This window comes from Paroedura picta, chromosome 3, assembly GCF_049243985.1.
Source record: "Paroedura picta isolate Pp20150507F chromosome 3, Ppicta_v3.0, whole genome shotgun sequence".
In the NCBI taxonomy this organism is placed as follows: Eukaryota; Metazoa; Chordata; class Lepidosauria; order Squamata; family Gekkonidae; genus Paroedura; species Paroedura picta.
Window position 1 is genome coordinate 11,756,129 of NC_135371.1, and position 19,247 is coordinate 11,775,375.

The following is a 19,247-nucleotide window of genomic DNA, read 5'->3' on the forward strand; positions in this document are numbered from 1 at the left end:
AGAGAAGTTGTGATCAAGAATGGATCCCCAGTTAACCAGAATGCCTTGTGGTCCAAGGAATCTGCCCAGCAACCCCTGAGAAAACTGGACTGCCTTTTCTCTATGGGTAGAAATCCCCCACTCAGGACCAATGGCAGCTCTTGCTCAGGATTCCACATACCCCCCTCTTCCCTTCCGGCCTGCTGTGAAGGAAGCCTCTATCAGCAACTGACTGAGGCCAGGGACACCTTTCTCTGCCTGCCCGTGTCTGCCTGTGTCATGCTGAGGGGCAGCCTGAGTGATGCAGGTGTGTCTGTGGGCCACCTACAATCCTGCTGTGGCCAGCTACTCTGCTGGAGGGAAGATGCAGCCAAGCCACATGGATCCTTCTCTCTCCCCCCCCCCCCCTTTCTCTCTCATCCCCTAGACTCCTGCCAGCCCTCATTGCTGCAGGTAGTTTTCTAGAACCCGTTGCATTTTTTTTTTGTGCAATCAGCTTTATTGCTGGTTATGTATACTTTAGAGCCTCTTGTGGCGCAGAGTGGTAAGGCAGCGACATGCTGTCTGAAGCTCTGCCCCTGAGGCTGGGAGTTCAATCCCAGCAGCCGGCTCAAGGTCGACTCAGCCTTCCATCCTTCCGAGGTCGGTAAAATGAGTACCCAGCTTGCTGGGGGGTAAACGGTAATGACTGGGGAAGGCACTGGCAAACCACCCCGTATTGAGTCTGCCATGAAAACGCTAGAGGGCGTCACCCCAAGGGTCAGACATGACTCGGTGCTTGCACAGGGGATACCTTTACCTTTACCTTTTTATGAATAATTTTGTTATGACTTATGTTTTTATTGTATTAAATGTTTTTTTTAATTATTAAAAAGGTGGTATATTAGGACCCTGAGCTAGGTAGCTCTTGCTGAACTGATCTTGCCAGATCTTGGATGCCAAGCCAGTACCTTCAGGAGGCATGTGGGATAACCAAGAGTTTCATGCACACTGAGAACTTCCGGCATGTGTCTTAAATCCCCGAATTTGTGTTTGAAGACTAAGGGTGGGCTCTGTAGCCTCTAAAGCAAATGGATGTGATGTGATTGTCAGTGTAAAACAAAGAAATATGTTTCTGTCCAGAGTGGAAAGAACAAAAGGTGCGAACATGTCCTAGTTTCCCGGGACAGAGATAATCTTTACTGCTTTTGGTCCCAGGAGAGAGGATCAAAGGCATAATTGCAAGGCTGAATTAAATAAGGGTAGTCATTCAGAACAACAGAAGACTGCTCGACGATTCTGTGACATCACATCAGCTATGACATCACAACTTCACGAATGGCATCACCCGAGATGGAGAAGGCAAAAAAGAGGAGTGGAAGAGTGCAGGAATCTAGAAGTTCCCAGAAGTGCCCACTCCTGTGGAAAACATCTCAACCACTCATGCCCCAATGATGTCTCATAGGATTGCTTGCTAAGATTCATATTATATTAGGAGAGAATCTGTCTTGCAAATCCACCTGGCCACAGCACTACAGGCTTTGGTTTCCATTCAGTTGCCCACAGGCATCTGCTTCAACTGGACCAACACCTTGCAACACCTCATGGGTCATCTAGTCCGACCCCCTGCACTATGTCAATCTATCCCGCGCTCGTCCTCTGTGTGACGGGGCATTGGTTTCTCGTTTTCTTTATAATCTATTGTATTAGGCAAGTGCCAGTTGTAAACCAAATTTGGGATCCAATGCAACTTCTGAAGAAGTACTTTGACTTTGGGGAAGAATGTAGGTCCAGGTTCCCATTACTATCTTGAATTTTACCTCTTTTCCTTCCTTCCTTCCTTCCTTCCTTCCTTCCTTCCTTCCTTCCTTCCTTCCTTCCTTCCTTCCTTCCTTCCTTCCTTCCTTCCTTCCTTCCTCCCTCCCTCCCTCCCTCCCTCCCTCCCTCCCTCCCTCCTTCCTTCCTTCCTTCCTTCCTTCCTTCCTTCCTTCCTTCCTTCTACTGATGATTCCTTTGAGCTTCTAGGCCAGTCGTAGTATTATAAGGCCAAAAAGCCTACCAAATAATCTTTCATCCTGGGTTGAATCCAGCATACAATTTCTGTGTGCCGCTACCGCAAGTTTGACACGGTGTAAGTTTGACTTGAAAAAAAGCCCACAGTAGTTGACTACACTGCATCGGACTTATTAACTACCTGCTTATGTTTCCATTTATGCAGGATTTCACGCAGCTAATTTTCAGGCAGTGTAATCCTTCAGGAGGAAACTGCTAGGACTCGGGCAAGCAGGACTTCACAAAATCACTTTTTCTACTGCAGTGCTTTGGAGCATCCAGTCCACAGCATGCAGTCCACAGCATGGAGCATGCAGTCCACAGTCCACAGTCCACAGACTGCATGCAAACCTCACACTGAAAATGCACATAACCTACGACTAAAAAGAAGCTTGTGGAGCTTAACAAAAAATATAGTTTCCTGCCACAGGATGTTGTCATAGTCACCTTTTAAAAAGGGGCATTCATGAATTAATAGTCTCATGTATTGCTTCTTGGGGAATTTTCTAGGCCACAGCTCCCAACATTTTCAGGACAGCAGAAAATCAAACAAAATCAGAATACAAGTAGAAACTTCACAAAGCAGCAGATCAATCTTTTTTTTTTTTTTTGTGACAAAAATGATCTTAGCCTGGAACTTAAATAATGTTGAGCTAGGCTCCATCCTTGTGCTTCACGTGCTCTGGAACACAACTGAGTGACAAATGGGATTTTGGGCTATATCAAACTGAGTATCGTGTCCAGATCACGGGAGGTGAAGGTACCGCTGGTTCTGCCTCACTTGGAATACTGTGTTCAGTTTTGGGCACCCCATTTGAAGAGGGATGTAGACAAATTAGAGCTTGTCCAGAGGAGGGCAACAAAGATGGTGAGGAGTTTGGAGACCAAGACATGTGAGAAAAGGTTGGGGGAGTTTGGTCTGTTTAGCCTGGAGAGGAGATGACTGAGAGGGAATCTGATAACCATCTTCAAGTATTTAAAAGGCTGCCATGTAGAGCAGCGGTCCCCAACAACCGGTCCGGAGACTGGTACCGGTCCGTGGATCAATCGGTACCGGGCCGCAGCTCCTCCTCATCCTCCTCCCTGGCTGCTACCTCGGGGGCTGCCCTGCCACTCTGCCACCGGCTCACCTTTGGTGCTCTCCAGCGGCCGCTATGGCTGGGGCTCCCCCTCAGCTTGGAACTGCACAGCTGCTGCTGGTAGTGCCCCCCAGTGGGCGGCGGGAAGTCAGGGGCACCGGCGAGAAAGCAAGTGGAGCAGGGGCTCAGGCGGTGGCAACATCCTTCAGCAAAATACTACCCTCCCCCGGGCCTCAGTAAAATTGTCAAGCGTTAACTGGTCCTCAGTGATTAAAAGTTTGGGGACCACTGATGTAGAAGATGAAGCAGAGTTGTTCTCTCTTGCCCCAGAGGGGCAGACCACAACCAATGGGATGAAATTAATGCAAAAGAAATTCTGACTCAACATCCGGAAGTAGTTCCTGACAGTTAGAGCGGTTCCTCAGTTGAACAGGCTTCCTCAGGAGGTGGTGGGTTCTCCATCTTTGGAAATTTTTAAACAGAGGCTAGATAGACATCTGATGGAGAGGCTGATTCTGTGAAGGCTCAAGGAGGTGGCAGGTGACAGTGGATGAGCAATAGGGTTGTGAGTGTCCTGCATAGTGCAGGGGGCTGGACTAGATGACCCAAGAGGTCCCTTCCAACTCCATCATTCTATGATTCTATGAAACACAGGACTGTTAGGCATAGTTTTAAAAATGGCACTTCAATCCAGTTTTTCATTCGTCTCCAGGTTGGAAGATATAAACCTTTTTCATCTTTCAGCCAGATGTAGCTGTACAAAGCTGTACAAATTCCGAGAAGGTCTCAGTGACCAGAGAGATTGTTTGTCTTCTAGTGATAAGGATGTTCTTGGCAGGGAATGAAACTTAAAAGTTGCTGAAACAACATTCTCCACATGGAAGGAGAGTTGAGGGAGAGGGGGGAGTAATAGAACATGGCTTAAAATCTTTTAACCAATTATATTCTTTGGCTATCGCTGACTGATTGTATTTTCGAAGAAGCTCTGGTTTTCTATATCTCATTTTTCACTACCCAAAAAGAGTCCCAAAGGGTTTAGAAACACTTTCCCCTTCCGCTCCCACAACAGACATCCTGTGAGGTAAGTGGGGCTGAGAGAATTCAGATAGAACTGCTCTGCAAGAACAGCTCCAAGAGAACTGTGACTGGCCCAAGGTCACCCAGCTGGCTGCTTGTGGAGGAATGGGGAATCAACCTGGCTCTCCAGATTAGCCTGGATAGCCATCTGATGGAGAGGCTGATTCTGTGAAGTCTTAAGGGGGTGGCAGGTTACAGGGGATAAGCGATAGGGTTGTGAGTGTCCGGCATGGTGCAGAGGGTTGGACTAGATGACCCATGAGATCCCTTCCAACTCTATGATTCTATGATTCCTACCACTGGATCCTGTTTGAATTGGAGATGGGACTCAGGGCCTTTCACCTGCAAACCGGGAGAAGGACGTTGCCACTTTGGGTGAACACTGGGGGGGAAAGGCAGCACAAGTTGGGAGGCTGGGAAATATCCCCTTCTTTTAAAAAGAAAAGAAAAAGGTCCCTCCAGGTGCTAAACTCTGCCCTGGATTTATATCTCACCCCCCTCATCCCCCAGCAGGGAAATGCTTCCAACCTCGATGTCTGTGTGTAGGCAGAGGGCAGCTGCCTGCAGCTGGATGGGGAGGAATTTGAGGGGCTCTCAAAATAGCCCCTCTGCGGAAAGAGGCTCTGAGCGCGGAGGGCTGGTCTCAGAGCTAGGACCTGCGCAGTTTAGGGCAGCAATTGGCGAAACGGAGAGGCGGAAGCGCTGGGACCTCGCAGCTTCTCTCATTCTCCTGGCCGGAGCGGCCAAGAGAGGCCGATCCCGCAACCGGTGCAGCAGGATGGCCCAGGCTCGGGTGCTGCTGGCCTCGGTGCTGGCGGCGGCGCTTCTGGGCTTCGGTGAGTGGCAGGGAGGCGGGGCGGGGGGCTTGAGCATGGGCAGGGAGGGAGAAGGAAGGAGGGTGAGTGGGTGGCTGGGTGAGTGGGTGGGTGGGTGGGGAGGGTGGGAAGCCGGCTCCTCCTGTGACCCTCCCGGAGGTTGCGGCCCCTGATCCGTGTCCAGAAGGCTCCATGGCCGGGCTGGAGAGGAGGGCAGGGCGGGCAGGACAGAAGCAGGGGGAACGCAGGAGGACACAAGGAGAGGGTAGCCCAGTGAAGACACCTGTGGTGTCCCTGCAGGCTTCTTGTCCAGCAGAGCCCATTGAGGGGTCCTCAGAAGCAATGCTTTCTGTGAACCCGACTCTGGGGTGCGAAATAGCTGGAGGTTTTGGGGGTGAACCCAGGAGTCGGTGGTTCTTATGTGCCGCTTTTCTCTCCCCGAAGGGGCCTCAAAGCGCCTCACAATTGCGTTCCCTTTCCTGGGAATCGAACTCCTAACCACTACACCAAGCTGGCTCTGTACACCAAGCTGGCGAACTATCAATAGATACATAGATTAGCATGGGGCCCAGACACCCCTGTCTGCTGCCTTTATCTTCGGCTCCCAGAACCTTCCTGGGTGCGAAAGGAAGGCTGCTGAATGTCACAAGGGCCTAGTCTGCACACAACAGATAATGCACTTTCAATGCAGTTCAGAAGTCGTTTTTCCTGGACCGTTTATGCACTAGAGCAGGGGTAGTCAAACTGCGGCCTTCCAGATGTCCATGGACTACAATTCCCACGAGCCCCTGCCAGCAAATGCTGGCAGGGTCTCCTGGGAATTGTAGTCCATGGACATCTGGAGGGCCGCAGTTTGACTACCCCTGCACTAGAGGTTTCATGCCAGGCTGCAGGCTGGAGTTTTAGTCATGGCAGGTCGCCCCACCATTTCCTGCACCCACATGGGGGAGCACTTGGCCCATTGTGTCTCATCCACCCCCTATTTGTGCTCCTGCACGAGAGGTGGGGCAGTGAAGTTCTCAGTGCAGAAACGGTCCTGCACAGGAAAAGCCAGCTGCCAAAGCACACTGAAAGTGCATTATCTCCAGAGATGCTCTGCACATTGTCTTGGCGATGAGATCCTCCAGCATCTTGGAGCCCGGACACCTAGGCAGCGGGGTGTCGTGACGAAGAACCCCGACCCCTGATCTGAAGGACCCTGTTCGATTCCCACAGAACTCATGACATATTCTGTCACTGATTGAACTGATTGGTCGATTTATATATCATCCTTCTCGGACCTGCCATCTCAGGTCGCAAAACGACAAATGAACAAATAACATAATAGTAAATCAACCAAAGCATTTTAGAAACTCTGTTAAAACCGCTAGCAGCACCAGGATTTGTCATTGAGATTGACGGTGATGGTGGCCATTTGTGATGTTACTAGGCAGGGAGGATGAGGGGAACGGGAGGGAGCTGTTTAAGTGGCTTCTACATGCAGATGTGCATGATGGCACATTGAGCACTTTTGTACAATGGTCGGTTTTCTCATCCGCGTGTGGTCTTTGCGATCCATTGTGCTGGTTTCCGGTCCTTTGGTGGTTGGTTGTGCTATGCTGGCAGCATGAGGGGACACCAGCGTACCTTTGTGAGTTCCTAGCTGGCCTGATGCTTGTGGTGTTCTTGGCAGGCCGGGTGTCAGCTGTGCAGGTGTACACGCCACGGGAGATCACTGTTAGCAACGGGACAGAGGCACGGCTCCAGTGCACGTTCAGATCCACGGAAGTGATCAGCAGTGCCGCTTCGGTCACCTGGAGCTTCCAGGCAGAAGGATCGCCTTCTGTTGAGTCGGTAAGAGATGATCTTAGACTAGACTAGACCATCAGCAGCATGGAATTACCGGTGCAATCCTAATCCAAGGCCATTTGTGGCTTGGACCCCACGTATCTGAGGGACTGCTTGCCTCCTTACGCCCCCCGCGGGGCTCTTTGCTTGGCCCAAGGGAAGTTCACCTGGCCTTGACCAGGACCAGGGCCTTTTCAGTCCTGACCCTGACCTGGTGGAAGAAGCTAATAAGCTTCCTCTCTTGAATAAGCTCCTGGGAGAGCTGAGGGCCCTGATGTCACCATACTGCAGAGCCTGTAAAACGGAGCTCTTCTACCAGGTCTTTGGCTGAGGCCGGAGCAGGTAAGAACAGGGCCTCTTGAGGCTATGCCAGGCCATCCAGCGAATCTTCTTGCTTCTTCTGGTGGTAAGCAGAGAAGAAGTGGGCACAAAAGAGCAGGAAGTCTCCCATTGAGCCAATCAGGGCGCTGGTGGAAATAATTTGAAAAAAATCAGGAAGTTCCTGATCTAACTATGCTAAATACACCTGTCCTCCGATGCCCCCTGCAGGAGGCTCTCTGTATTCTGCTCAGTCATGCACACTGCAGACCTTGCATATTCCAACACTTCGCCAAAAATTAGCTTTGCCAGGGATTACAGCAGGGCCAGTGGTTGGAATATTGAACTAGGACCTGAGAGACCTGGGTTCAAATCCCCATTTTGCCATGGAAGCTTGTGGGGTCACCTTTGGCTAGTCACATGCTCTCAGCCCAACCTGCCTCAAAGTGTTGCTGTGAGGGGAACATGGAGGAGACAAGGCCTGCAAAAGGGAGCTCTTCCACCAGGCATTTGGTTGAGGCCGATTGATCCAACAGCATCTGCTGGGCCCCCAGAAACCCCTCCCCACCATCTGAACCCAAACCAGCCACCTATGGGATCACGGTTAGAAGTTAATGTCGTTATTATGAAATGTTGTCATTCTTGTTCTCTTATGAATCCGCTGTTAACGTCGTTCCTGATGTTCCTGATATTATGATGTCATAAATTACGCTGTTTTACTCCTGCGTTTTGTGTAAACTGCCTTGAGCCTCAGGGGAGGGTCCTATAGAAATATAAGAAACAAACAAAGAAACAAATAAATGGAACAAACATCATCCATTAGAGAAAACTCTTCCTTTGGGGTATGCCATTTTATTTGGAATGGGGTGAGGGTGGGACCGATAGCACCCTGGAATCTGAATTCCACATGCAATTAAGCTGGCAGCTTTCCACTAAACCAGGAGTAGTCAAACTGTGGTCCTCCAGATGTCCATGGACTGCAATTCCCAGGAGACCCTGCCAGCATTCGCAAAACACCCAGGATGAAGTCTCCAAAAACAAGGGCAGCTGGCTATGAGCCACGTTACAGTCTCGATCCAAGCAGCTTTTTCAAGTCCCACAAGTTTCCCACTGCTTTATATCTCCTCTCCCCCCTCCCCTCCCCAGTGGAGAAATGTTTCCAAAGTTGGTGCTTGATGTTAGCTGCCTGATGTGAGTCGGGAAGGAACTTGACTGGCTTTCATGGAGGAAATTGCCCTCTGTAGTGAAAGAGGAAAAACTCAACAATGGCCACATGATTGGAAAAGGTCAGTTTACATTCCAATCCCAAAGAAGGGCAATGCCAAAGAATGTTCAAACTACCGCACCATTGCACTCATTTCTCATGCTAGCAAAGTTATGCTCAAAATCCTACAAGCTAGGCTGCAGCAATATGTGGACCGAGAACTTCCAGAAGTACAGGCAGGATTTCGAAGAGGCAGAGGAACTAGAGATCAAATTGCCAACATACGCTGGATCATGGAGAAAGCTAGGGAGTACCAGAAGAACGTCTACTTCTGCTTCATTGACTATGCTAAAGCCTTTGATTGTGTGGAGCACAACAAATTGTGGCAAGTTCTTAAAGAGATGGGAATACCAGAGCATCTTATTTGTCTCTTGAGAAATTTATATGCAGGTCAAGAAGCAACAGTGAGAACTGAACATGGAATCACTGACTGGTTCAAAATTGAGAAAGGAGTTCGGCAAGGCTGTATACTGTCGCCTTGCCTATTTAACTTGTATGCGGAGCACATCATGATAAATGCGGGATTAGAGGAGTCACAAATTGGGATCAAGATTGCAGGGAGAAATATCAACAACCTCAGATATGCAGATGATACCACTCTAATGGCAGAAAGTGAAGAGGAACTAAAGAGCCTGTTGATGCGGGTGAAGGAGGAGAGTGCAAAAGTTGGCTTGAAACTCAACATCAAGAAAACAAAGATCATGGCATCCGGCCCTCTCAATTCCTGGCAAATAGATGGGGAAGAAATGGAGATAGTGACAGATTTTATTTTCCTGGGCTCCAAGATCACTGCAGATGGGGACTGCAGCAAAGAAATTAAAAGACGCTTGCTCCTGGGGAGGAAAGCTATGGCAAATCTAGACAGCATCCTAAAAAGCAGAGACATCACCTTGCCAACAAAAGTGCGTTTAGTCAAGGCTATGGTATTCCCAGTTGCAATGTATGGCTGCGAAAGTTGGACCATAAGGAAGGCCGAGTGTCAAAGAATTGAGGCTTTTGAACTCTGGTGCTGGAGAAGACTCTTGCGAGTCCCTTGGACTGCAAGGCGAACAAACCGGTCAGTCCTAGAGGAGATCAGCCCTGACTGCTCTTTAGAAGGCCAGATCCTGAAGATGAAACTCAAATACTTTGGCCACCTCATGAGAAGGAAGGACTCCCTGGAGAAGAGCCTAATGCTGGGAGCGATTGAGGGCAAAAGAAGAAGGGGACAACAGAGAATGAGGTGGCTGGATGGAGTCACTAAAGCAGTAGGTGCAAACTTAAATGGACTCCGGGGAATGGTAGAGGACAGGAAGGCCTGGAGGATCATTGTCCATGGGGTCGCGATGGGTCGGACACGACTTCGCACATAACAACAACAACAACAGTGAAAGAGGGGCCCAGATGAGAGCCTGGTCTGAAGGAGGAAGGCTGGTCTTACAGTCAGTGCCTGCACGGTTTAGGGCAGCGGTTGGCAAAATGGGGAAGGGGAAGTGCTGGGTCCCTCCAGCTTTCACAACCTCTTCCGCTCTCTCATTCTCCCAGCCTGGAGAGGGAAGCCGGAGGGGGCAAGAGGGGCCGATCCCAGAACGAGTACAGAATGGCCCAGCCTCAGGTGCTGCTGGCCTCGGTGCTGGCGCTGGCGGTTCTGGATTTGGGTGAGTGGCAGGGAGGCAGGGAGGGAAGCTTGAAAAATGGGCAGGGAGGGAGAAGGAGGGTGGGTGGGTGGCTGGGTGAGTGGGTGGGTGGGTGGGTGGGGAGGGTGGAAAGCTGGCTCTTCCTGTGTCCCTCCCTGAGGTTGCGGCCTCTGATCCATGTCCAGAAGGCTCCATGGCCAGGCTGTAGAGGAAGGCAGGATGGACAGGACAGAGACTAGCCAGAGGCTGGGGAACTGCAGGAGGATTTGAGGAGAGGGTGGCCCAGTGAAGACACCTCCGGTGAAACGTAGCTTGTTATTCCTGTCTGGATCTTGAATCTGTTAAACATCTTCATTATTCTGTGTACTGATTTATTTCTCACCGTTTGCCTGCATGTGTGGACTGGCAATGTCCATGTCTCTGAAGAAGTGTGCCTGCACACAAAATTGTGGTGGTCCTTAAAGGTGCCACTGGACGCAACGTCCGTCCTGCGCCTTCAGGCCAATGCTCCTGCCCACCTGGATCCAACTTAATTGTAGTGACTCTTTGCTGTGGTTGTAATGGCTTGCTAATTGAAATGAATAAATCTCTTTAGACTGGCTTGTGATGGACAACTGCAGTCAGCTTTTTCTGTATAAACTAGGTCTAAGATTTCCACGGAAGCCTCACAAACTCTTCCTCTTCCGAGTCACAGGCCTGTAAGTTGCCTCTTAAGTTTCTGTTCCCTCTGCTGGGTAAATACTTTTGCCGAATGAGAATCCATTTCACACCCCTGACGAAGTGGACTCTACCCTTTAAGGCATCATAGAGACTCCTCCTCTGTGTTTTGCTAGAGCAGGCTAAGAGAGCAGGACTTCAGTGCACCAAGTTAAGGGGGCCAACTTTTAATCATGGCACGCTGGCCTCAGGGTTTGGGGTCTGATTCTGTGCACTGGATCCAACACGTTTTTCACTGACAACACAAAGAATATATTCTGTCCTGTAGGACTGGAGGCACCTGAATTTTCTACTTTGCAATGAGGGGAGAGAGGGAGAGAGCGAGAAAGACAGAGACAGAGATGGAGGGAGGGAGAGAGAGAGACAGAGAGACAGAGACACAGACAGAGACAGAAGTTGCCCCAAACCATGGTGTTGCAAATCTGAGGCAGCTGTACTATCTTGCAGTCTTCTTTTGTTTGTTGCCCAAACCGGGCAATTTCTGTTCTGGAAGATTGTCTTTTGCATCGCTCTAGATACTGTCAGATCTGCTGCCAGGGTTGGCTGTCTTAACAGGATAATAGGACCTGGGGCAAAGCAGTGCATTGGCCCCCTAACTACACAACTTCTTTCCTCAATAAAACTGTAAATGATCAATGAAATCAAACTTATATTTGTCAGTAGAAGAAGAAGAGTTGGTTCTTATATAACTCTTTTCTCTACCCGAAGGAGGCTCAAAGCGGCTTCCAATCACCCTCCCTTTCCTCTCCCCACAACAGATACCCTGTGAGGGAGGTGAGGCTGGGAGAGCCCTGATATTACTGAGGAAGAAGAGTTGGTTCTTATATGCTGCTTTTCTCTACCTGAAAGAGCCTCAAAATGGCCCACAATCGCATTCCCTTTCCTGGGAATCGAACTCCTAACCACTACACCAAGCTGGCTCTGTACACCAAGCTGGCGAACTATCAATAGATACATAGATTAGCATGGGGCCCAGACACCCCTGTCTGCTGCCTTTATCTTCAGCTCCCAGAACCTTCCTGGTTGCGAAAGGAAGGCTGCTGAATGTCACAAGGGCCTAGTCTGCACACAACAGATAATGCACTTTCAATGCACTTCAGAAGACGTTTTTCCTGGACCGTTTATGCACTAGAGCAGGGGTAGTCAAACTGCGCCCCTCCAGATGTCCATGGACTACAATTCCCACGAGCCCCTGCCAGCAAACGCTGGCAGGGTCTCCTGGGAATTGTAGTCCATGGACATCTGGAGGGCCGCAGTTTGACTACCCCTGCACTAGAGGTTTCATGCCAGGCTGCAGGCTGGAGTTTTAGTCATGGCAGGTTGCCCCACCACTTCCTGCACCCACATGGGGGAGCACTTGGCCCATTGTGTCTCATCCACCCCCTATTTGTGCTCCTGCACGAGAGGTGGGGCAGTGAAGTTCTCAGTGCATAAACGGTCCTGCACAGGAAAAGCCAGCTGCCAAAGCACACTGAAAGTGCATTATCTCCAGAGATGCTCTGCACATTGTCTTGGCGATGAGATCCTCCAGCATCTTGGAGCCCGGACACCTAGGCAGCGGGGTGTCGTGACGAAGAGCCCCGACCCCTGATCTGGAGGACCCTGTTCGATTCCCACAGAACTCATGACATATTCTGTCACTGATTGAACTGATTGGTCGATTTATATATCATCCTTCTCGGACCTGCCATCTCAGGTCGCAAAACGACAAATGAACAAATAACATAATAGTAAATCAACCAAAGCATTTTAGAAACTCTGTTAAAACCGCTAGCAGCACCAGGATTTGTCATTGAGATTGACGGTGATGGTGGCCATTTGTGATGTTACTAGGCAGGGAGGATGAGGGGAACGGGAGGGAGCTGTTTAAGTGGCTTCTACATGCAGATGTGCATGATGGCACATTGAGCACTTTTGTACAATGGTCGGTTTTCTCATCCGCGTGTGGTCTTTGCGATCCATTGTGCTGGTTTCCGGTCCTTTGGTGGTTGGTTGTGCTATGCTGGCAGCATGAGGGGACACCAGCGTACCTTTGTGAGTTCCTAGCTGGCCTGATGCTTGTGGTGTTCTTGGCAGGCCGGGTGTCAGCTGTGCAGGTGTACACGCCACGGGAGATCACTGTGAGCAACGGGACAGAGGCACGGCTCCAGTGCACATTCAGATCCACGGAAGTGATCAGCAGTGCCGCTTCGGTCACCTGGAGCTTCCAGGCAGAAGGATCGCCTTCTGTTGAGTCGGTAAGAGATGATCTTAGACTAGACTAGACCATCAGCAGCATGGAATTACCGGTGCAATCCTAATCCAAGGCCATTTGTGGCTTGGACCCCACGTATCTGAGGGACCGCTTGCCTCCTTACGCCCCCCGCGGGGCTCTTTGCTTGGCCCAAGGGAAGTTCACCTGGCCTTGACCAGGACCAGGGCCTTTTCAGTCCTGACCCTGACCTGGTGGAAGACGCTAATAAGCTTCCTCTCTTGAATAAGCTCCTGGGAGAGCTGAGGGCCCTGATGTCACCATACTGCAGGGCCTGTAAAATGGAGCTCTTCTACCGGGTCTTTGGCTGAGGCCGGAGCAGGTAAGATCAGGGCCTCTTGAGGCTATGACAGGCCATCCGGCGAATCCTCATAGTGAAAAAGAGAGGAGGGGGTCTACTTTTGTTGACAGAATGTAAATATGTGAAGAGGGGCAAAGCACAAGGATGCTTAAAATGATATACAGATAGTTTTACAAGGAAGTGGAACAACTTTGCATAGAAAGAGAGGATAGAGATTCCCACCTGTCATTCTTGCTTCTTCTGGTGGTAAGCAGAGAAGAAGTGGGCACAAAAGAGCAGGAAGTCTCCCATTGAGCCAATCAGGGCGCTGGTGGAAATAATTTGAAAAAAATCAGGAAGTTCCTGATCTAACTATGCTAAATACACCTGTCCTCTGATGCCCCCTGCAGGAGGCTCTTTGTATTCTGGTCAGTCATGCACGCTGCAGACCTTGCATATTCCAACACTTCTGACCACCAAAAATTAGCTTTGCTAGGGATTACAGCAAGGCCAGTGGTTGGAATATTGAACTAGGACCTGAGAGACCTGGGTTCAAATCCCCATTTTGCCATGGAAGCTTGTGGGGTCACCTTGGGCTAGTCACATGCTCTCAGCCCAACCTGCCTCAAAGTGTTGCTGTGAGGGGAACATGGAGGAGACAAGGCCTGCAAAAGGGAGCTCTTCCACCAGGCATTTGGTTGAGGCCGACTGATCCAACAGCATCTGCTGGGCCCCCAGAAACCCCTCCCCACCATCTGAACCCAAACCAGCCACCTATGGGATCACGGTTAGAAGTTAATGTCGTTATTATGAAATGTTGTCATTCTTGTTCTCTTATGAATCCGCTGTTAACGTCGTTCCTGATGTTCCTGATATTATGATGTCATAAATTACGCTGTTTTACTCCTGCGTTTTGTGTAAACTGCCTTGAGCCTCAGGGGAGGGTCCTATAGAAATATAAGAAACAAACAAAGAAACAAATAAATGGAACAAACATCATCCATTAGAGAAAACTCTTCCTTAGGGATATGCCATTTTATTTGGAATGGGGTGAGGGTGGGACCGATAGCACCCTGGAATCTGAATTCCACATGCAATTAAGCTGGCAGCTTTCCACTAAACCAGGAGTAGTCAAACTGTGGTCCTCCAGATGTCCATGGACTGCAATTCCCAGGAGACCCTGCCAGCATTCGCTGGCAGGGGCTCCTGGGAATTGTAGTCCATGGACATCTGGAGGGCCGCAGTTTGACTACCCCTGCACTAAACTGATTGCCTCGGCAGTGGCACTGAAATGATGGAAGAAAAAGGTTTCTAATGTTGCAGCTGACACTTGTTTCCCTGACTGCAGTTCTTCTATTATTCGGATGGGAAGGCATATCCCGGGAAGGAGATACCGTTTAAGGACAAAATCCACTGGGCAGGGGACTTGAACAAGAAAGACGCATCTATCAGCATTGCCAATATCCAATTTCGGGACAACGGCACTTACATCTGTGACGTCAAGAACCCTCCGGACATCGTTGTCTTCCCAGGAGAGATCAGGCTCAGAGTGGTGGAGAGAGGTACGTCGTCTCCAAACAGGACTCTTGTCAGTAATAAAATGTTTGGTCATATAATAAATGATTCCAGTGAAGTTGCTCCATATATAAGAAGGTTGTTTTGGATACCCTGATTCCCAATTAAATGTTTAAGGCCTGGCTCCATCAGAGTGCTCCTGCACATGGAGAGATATCTGACCAAGGGGCACAATTTTCTCGCCTCCCTCTAGTCCTGAAACGTTCCTTGCAAATCCTTGCCTCTGAGACAGGCCTTCCTCCCAAACACCATTCCTGGGACCATTTTGGGCTCCAGAGGGAGTGGGGGGAGGAAGTACTCTGGTGAATCCAAGCCTAAGGTGGCCACCAAAGCCAAGCTTAGCCGGAAAGCTCCCTAAAATGCTTTTTGTGCATTCTGATTCATAGACTTGCCAACGGGCAACAGCAGCTATTCATGGCTGCATTTCAGTTACCGTCCTGCCCTCAGACATCCCCATAATCACTCTGATAATACTATCACCGGACCTAAGAACACCCTCCATACCTTCTCAGATTCATGAACTTCTTCAGGTTTCTCCTGGAGATCTCCCGGACTGGACATTGTAGCTACACCTTTGAAAACTCTTTTATGTCTCACGGCCCTTGGGAAAGGGCCTATTGCTTGTATTCCTGCCGTTATGTATAAGGTGCTAACCCTTTTTTTTATTGTTGCTGGAATCCTTTGCTACAGTCCTGCATTCATCCTCGAAATGCCAGCTGCCCACTTGCGTGGAACCTAAGATAGTCTTTGATATGACTAAGTCTCTGCCATCATTCCCAGGGGCCTGTTGTGTCTTATGGGTCGTTGTTTTACAATGTGTGAGGATGCTTAGAGGCCAAAATGCTCTGAGCATGCTCATCTGCATATCTGACACGAAGACTTTGCACCACGCCTAACTCTTGGTGCAACTCTGACGTGTTCTCTGGTCAATTGACCCTGCTCCTAGGTGGAGCTTAAAGGTAAAGGTATCCCCTGTGCAAGCACCGGGTCATGTCTGACCCGTGGGGTGACGCCTTCTAGCGTTTTTATGGCAGACTCAATGCGGGGTGGTTTGCCAGTGCCTTCCCCAGTCATTACCGTTTACCCCCCAGCAAGCTGGGTACTCATTTTACCGACCTCGGAAGGATGGAAGGCTGAGTCAACCTTGAGCCGGCTGCTGGGATTGAACTCCCAACCTCATGGGCAGAGCTTTCAGACAGCTGCCTTACCACTCTGCACCACAAGAGGCTCTTCTCCACAAGAGGTGGAGCTCACTATGGCATAAAAGTCAGTGGAATCGCCTGGTTCTTTGTCTTTGACATAACCTCGGATTGTGTTTAACCCTTCCTATGCTCCTGCATATTTGTAATATGTAATAAGATGTTTTGTAAGGATTTGTAATAAACGCTTAGATTTGGGTCCCCGGATCACCTTGGCTTGTTTTTCTCATCCACCCCGATGCGCTAGTCATGGGACATGACACCATCCCTCGCTTCTAGCAGGGGAGGGGGACGTGTGCCCTTGAAAGACTAGCTAGGATAGGACAGCGCTGTTACGGCTGAAACAACGACTGATTTTCCCAAGGGAGACCTTTTTGACTAGACTAAACATCCTCCCCTTTTGACCTACCTGGGTACCAAGGAAAGATGCCACCTTTGGCCCCCACCTCACACAGATCTCATCTACGAGCAGCTAGGGGTGGGTAGCCATGGCTGAAGGGACATATTTCAGGGGGGCCTTGGCCATCTGCACCCTGAACCGGCAAAAGCTGGGGATGGGTTGGAGAATCCATTGCAAATGCCTCGAGAAGGCTTGGGGACTGCTATGCAGGAAGGCGCTCCTCCTGCAAAATAACCTGGAAAGCAAGGCGTCCTTCCAAGATGTCCTGCCCTCAAAACACCACCCAAGGTTTAGATGAAAGACTTCAGTCCTGGCCATGGCAGTACTAAAGGACTCCCTCTTTTCTTTCCATGGCCCCCTCAACCCGCCTCTGTAGACACCGTGGCTCCAAAACAAATTGCTGAAGCTTCCAGCACCCCCATCCCAGCACCAGAAGGACCTCAGGAAGAGGGACGGGACTTGCCGGAAGCTGTGGAGGGAGAAGAGGCGGTTCTGGACCAGACAGCCAGCCACCCAAGCTCAGGTATGTAGCACACACAGAGGTGCGGAGTATCCGGGGAGCGTTCCTGGTGGCTACCACGACGAGGGCCATATGTGTGAATGAACTTTGAAACGTTTCCTGTGTCCTGCAGGCCACGTCTCGCCAGTCCAGGAGGCTGAGGAGCAGCAGATGGGGGAACAGGCAGTAGCTGCAACGTTGCTGAAAGATCTCCTCCAGGCAATTAAGGGCCTGCAGGAACACACCGTTTCCGCACGTAAGTGTAATCTTGCCGTGGAGGGAGGAGAGGGGAGGTGTGGTGTGTTTGGTGACGGGGAGAGTTGAGAGGTGGGAATTCATGGCCATTCCTTTCCCTCCCACAGTGCGGGCACAAAATGAGAGGCTGGCATCCCAGGAGCGATGGAAGAGGAGTGTCATGAGGCAACTCCAGGAGCTCTCCTCCCAGCAAAGGGAGCTGGTGTCAAGGCTCCAGCAGCTTGAGTCGCAAAGGGACAACAACTAGGGGTGCAAATAGTTTCAAGAATAAGAACCAACTTTTCTTCTTCTTCTTCTTCTTCTTCTTCTTCTTCTTCTTCTTCTTCTAGAATCATAGAATCATAAAGTTGGAAGGGACCTCCTGGGTCATCTAGTCCAACCCCCTGCACTATGCAGGACACACAATCCTATCACTCATCCACTGTAATGTGCCACCCCCTTGAACCTTCACAGAATCAGCCTCTCCATCAGATGGCTATCTAGCCTCTGTTTAAAAATTTCCAAAGATGGAGAACCCACCACCTCCCGAGGAAGCCTGCTCCACTGAGGAACTGCTCTAACTGTCAGGAACCTCTTCCGGATGTTGAGTCAGAATTTCTTTTGCATTAATTTCATCTCATTGGATCACGTCCGACCCTCCTCCTCCTCCTCCTTTCTTCTTCATAGTTTCAATATTTTCTTGGATGGGAGGGTTTGGGGAGTTTGCTCAGTTTTCATGGTTCTTCTTTGGGGCTCCCAAATAAATCCAAACGTCATGTTTACTAATTGGGTCTCGTGTGCCTCTCTGGTGTTGCAGCCTTGATACCTTAGAACCTTCGCACTCTACCTCAGTGGTCCTCAACCTTTTTATCACCGGGGACCACTCAACGCTTGACAATTTTACTGAGGCCCGGTGGGGGGGGGGGGTAGTTTACTCCTCTACTCTCAACCACTGCCCTAACGCTCTCTGATCACTCTGGTAATGTTTAAACATCCCTTCAAAATAAGATACAGACACGCCACAACAATGAACATAAGGAACGTTTTATTTCCATGGACATTTTAACTCATGACAATGACAAATCAATGGGAACCCTGAGCTTGTTCCTCTGCAACGAGACAGTCCCATCTGGGAGTGATGGGAGACAAGGACACCCGAAGTGTGTTGTAAGGGGCTGGGGGGGATGAAGTAAAGGGCCGGGGGGGGGCGTCCTTCACGACCTACCTCCAATTAGTTGACGTACCACATGTGGTCCGCAGCCCACAGGTTGGGGATTGCTACTCTACCTTATTCAGTGCACCCAACACCACCACAGTGGTGAGTGGTATGACCGCGCATCTATCGTTTCTGCCATGGCTGGAGAACATGACAGGTGTGTGGCTTAAGGCTTGGACAGGCTTTACGACAGGCAATCTAAGAAGCAGAAAATTTGTCTCTTTAATATTTTATGGTCCTAACAACGTAGGGTGGGCTGGCTCTGAAAGAAAAACTAAATTCAAACCAAAATCAAAGGAAAACATGATGCAGAGCGGGCTCATAGGTTTCACCAGACCTGCCCGTTTACCATGTGGTGCCCTAAGAATCACATGTCTTCTTCGGGTTCCTTGACTGGCATCCCAGATGCATCCCAGATGCCTTCCCTCACTGGCAGCAGCCAAGGTAAGGTGTTCTGCCAGCCCAGGATTACTGCCCTCCCTCGTCCCCGCAGGACGGTGGCCATTCTATTCAGTGCCTGCATGGCCCACAAAAGCACTTCATGGTTTTCGACCCTGGAGATTCTGAATGCCTCCCTGTCCAGCCTTGCCTTTTCCCTAGAGTCCTGCAGTCCCTGTTGATAGAGCTCTCTCTCCTGCCTCATTGAGGCACCTGCCACATCCCTGGAGTGCTGCATGTCCTCTTTCCTCAGCTCCATGAGACCCTGTCCAAGGGCATTAAGGACCAAGAGCCTCTTGAGCTCCTCAGCTGATTGGCCTCCAAGTCACTGCTCATCATCATGTGCCTCCTCTCTTGAAGGTGCACCTAGACGGGGGAAAAGGGGGGACGGACGGATGGGTGAGCACAACCAAGGGACCAACCCACCCCTCA

The 19,247-nt window shown here is 50.1% G+C and overlaps 1 protein-coding gene across 2 annotated transcripts in view; it reads left to right on the forward strand.

Annotated features, from left to right (window-relative positions):
• Positions 1 to 19,247, forward strand: part of LOC143831515 (uncharacterized) — a 33,184-nt gene that overhangs the window by 3,330 nt on the left and 10,607 nt on the right. The window contains exons 1-4 of one of the 2 annotated variants that reach the window (XM_077324558.1): positions 4,200 to 5,002; positions 6,654 to 6,814; positions 9,915 to 10,027; positions 12,800 to 12,960. In XM_077324558.1, the coding sequence (XP_077180673.1) occupies positions 9,970 to 10,027; positions 12,800 to 12,960 (219 nt within the window). In that variant the 5' untranslated portion in view covers positions 4,200 to 5,002; positions 6,654 to 6,814; positions 9,915 to 9,969. Of the gene's footprint in view, positions 1 to 4,199; positions 5,003 to 6,653; positions 6,815 to 9,914; positions 10,028 to 12,799; positions 12,961 to 19,247 lie in introns of those variants that run through there. The other variant, XM_077324559.1, reaches the window with a different exon arrangement.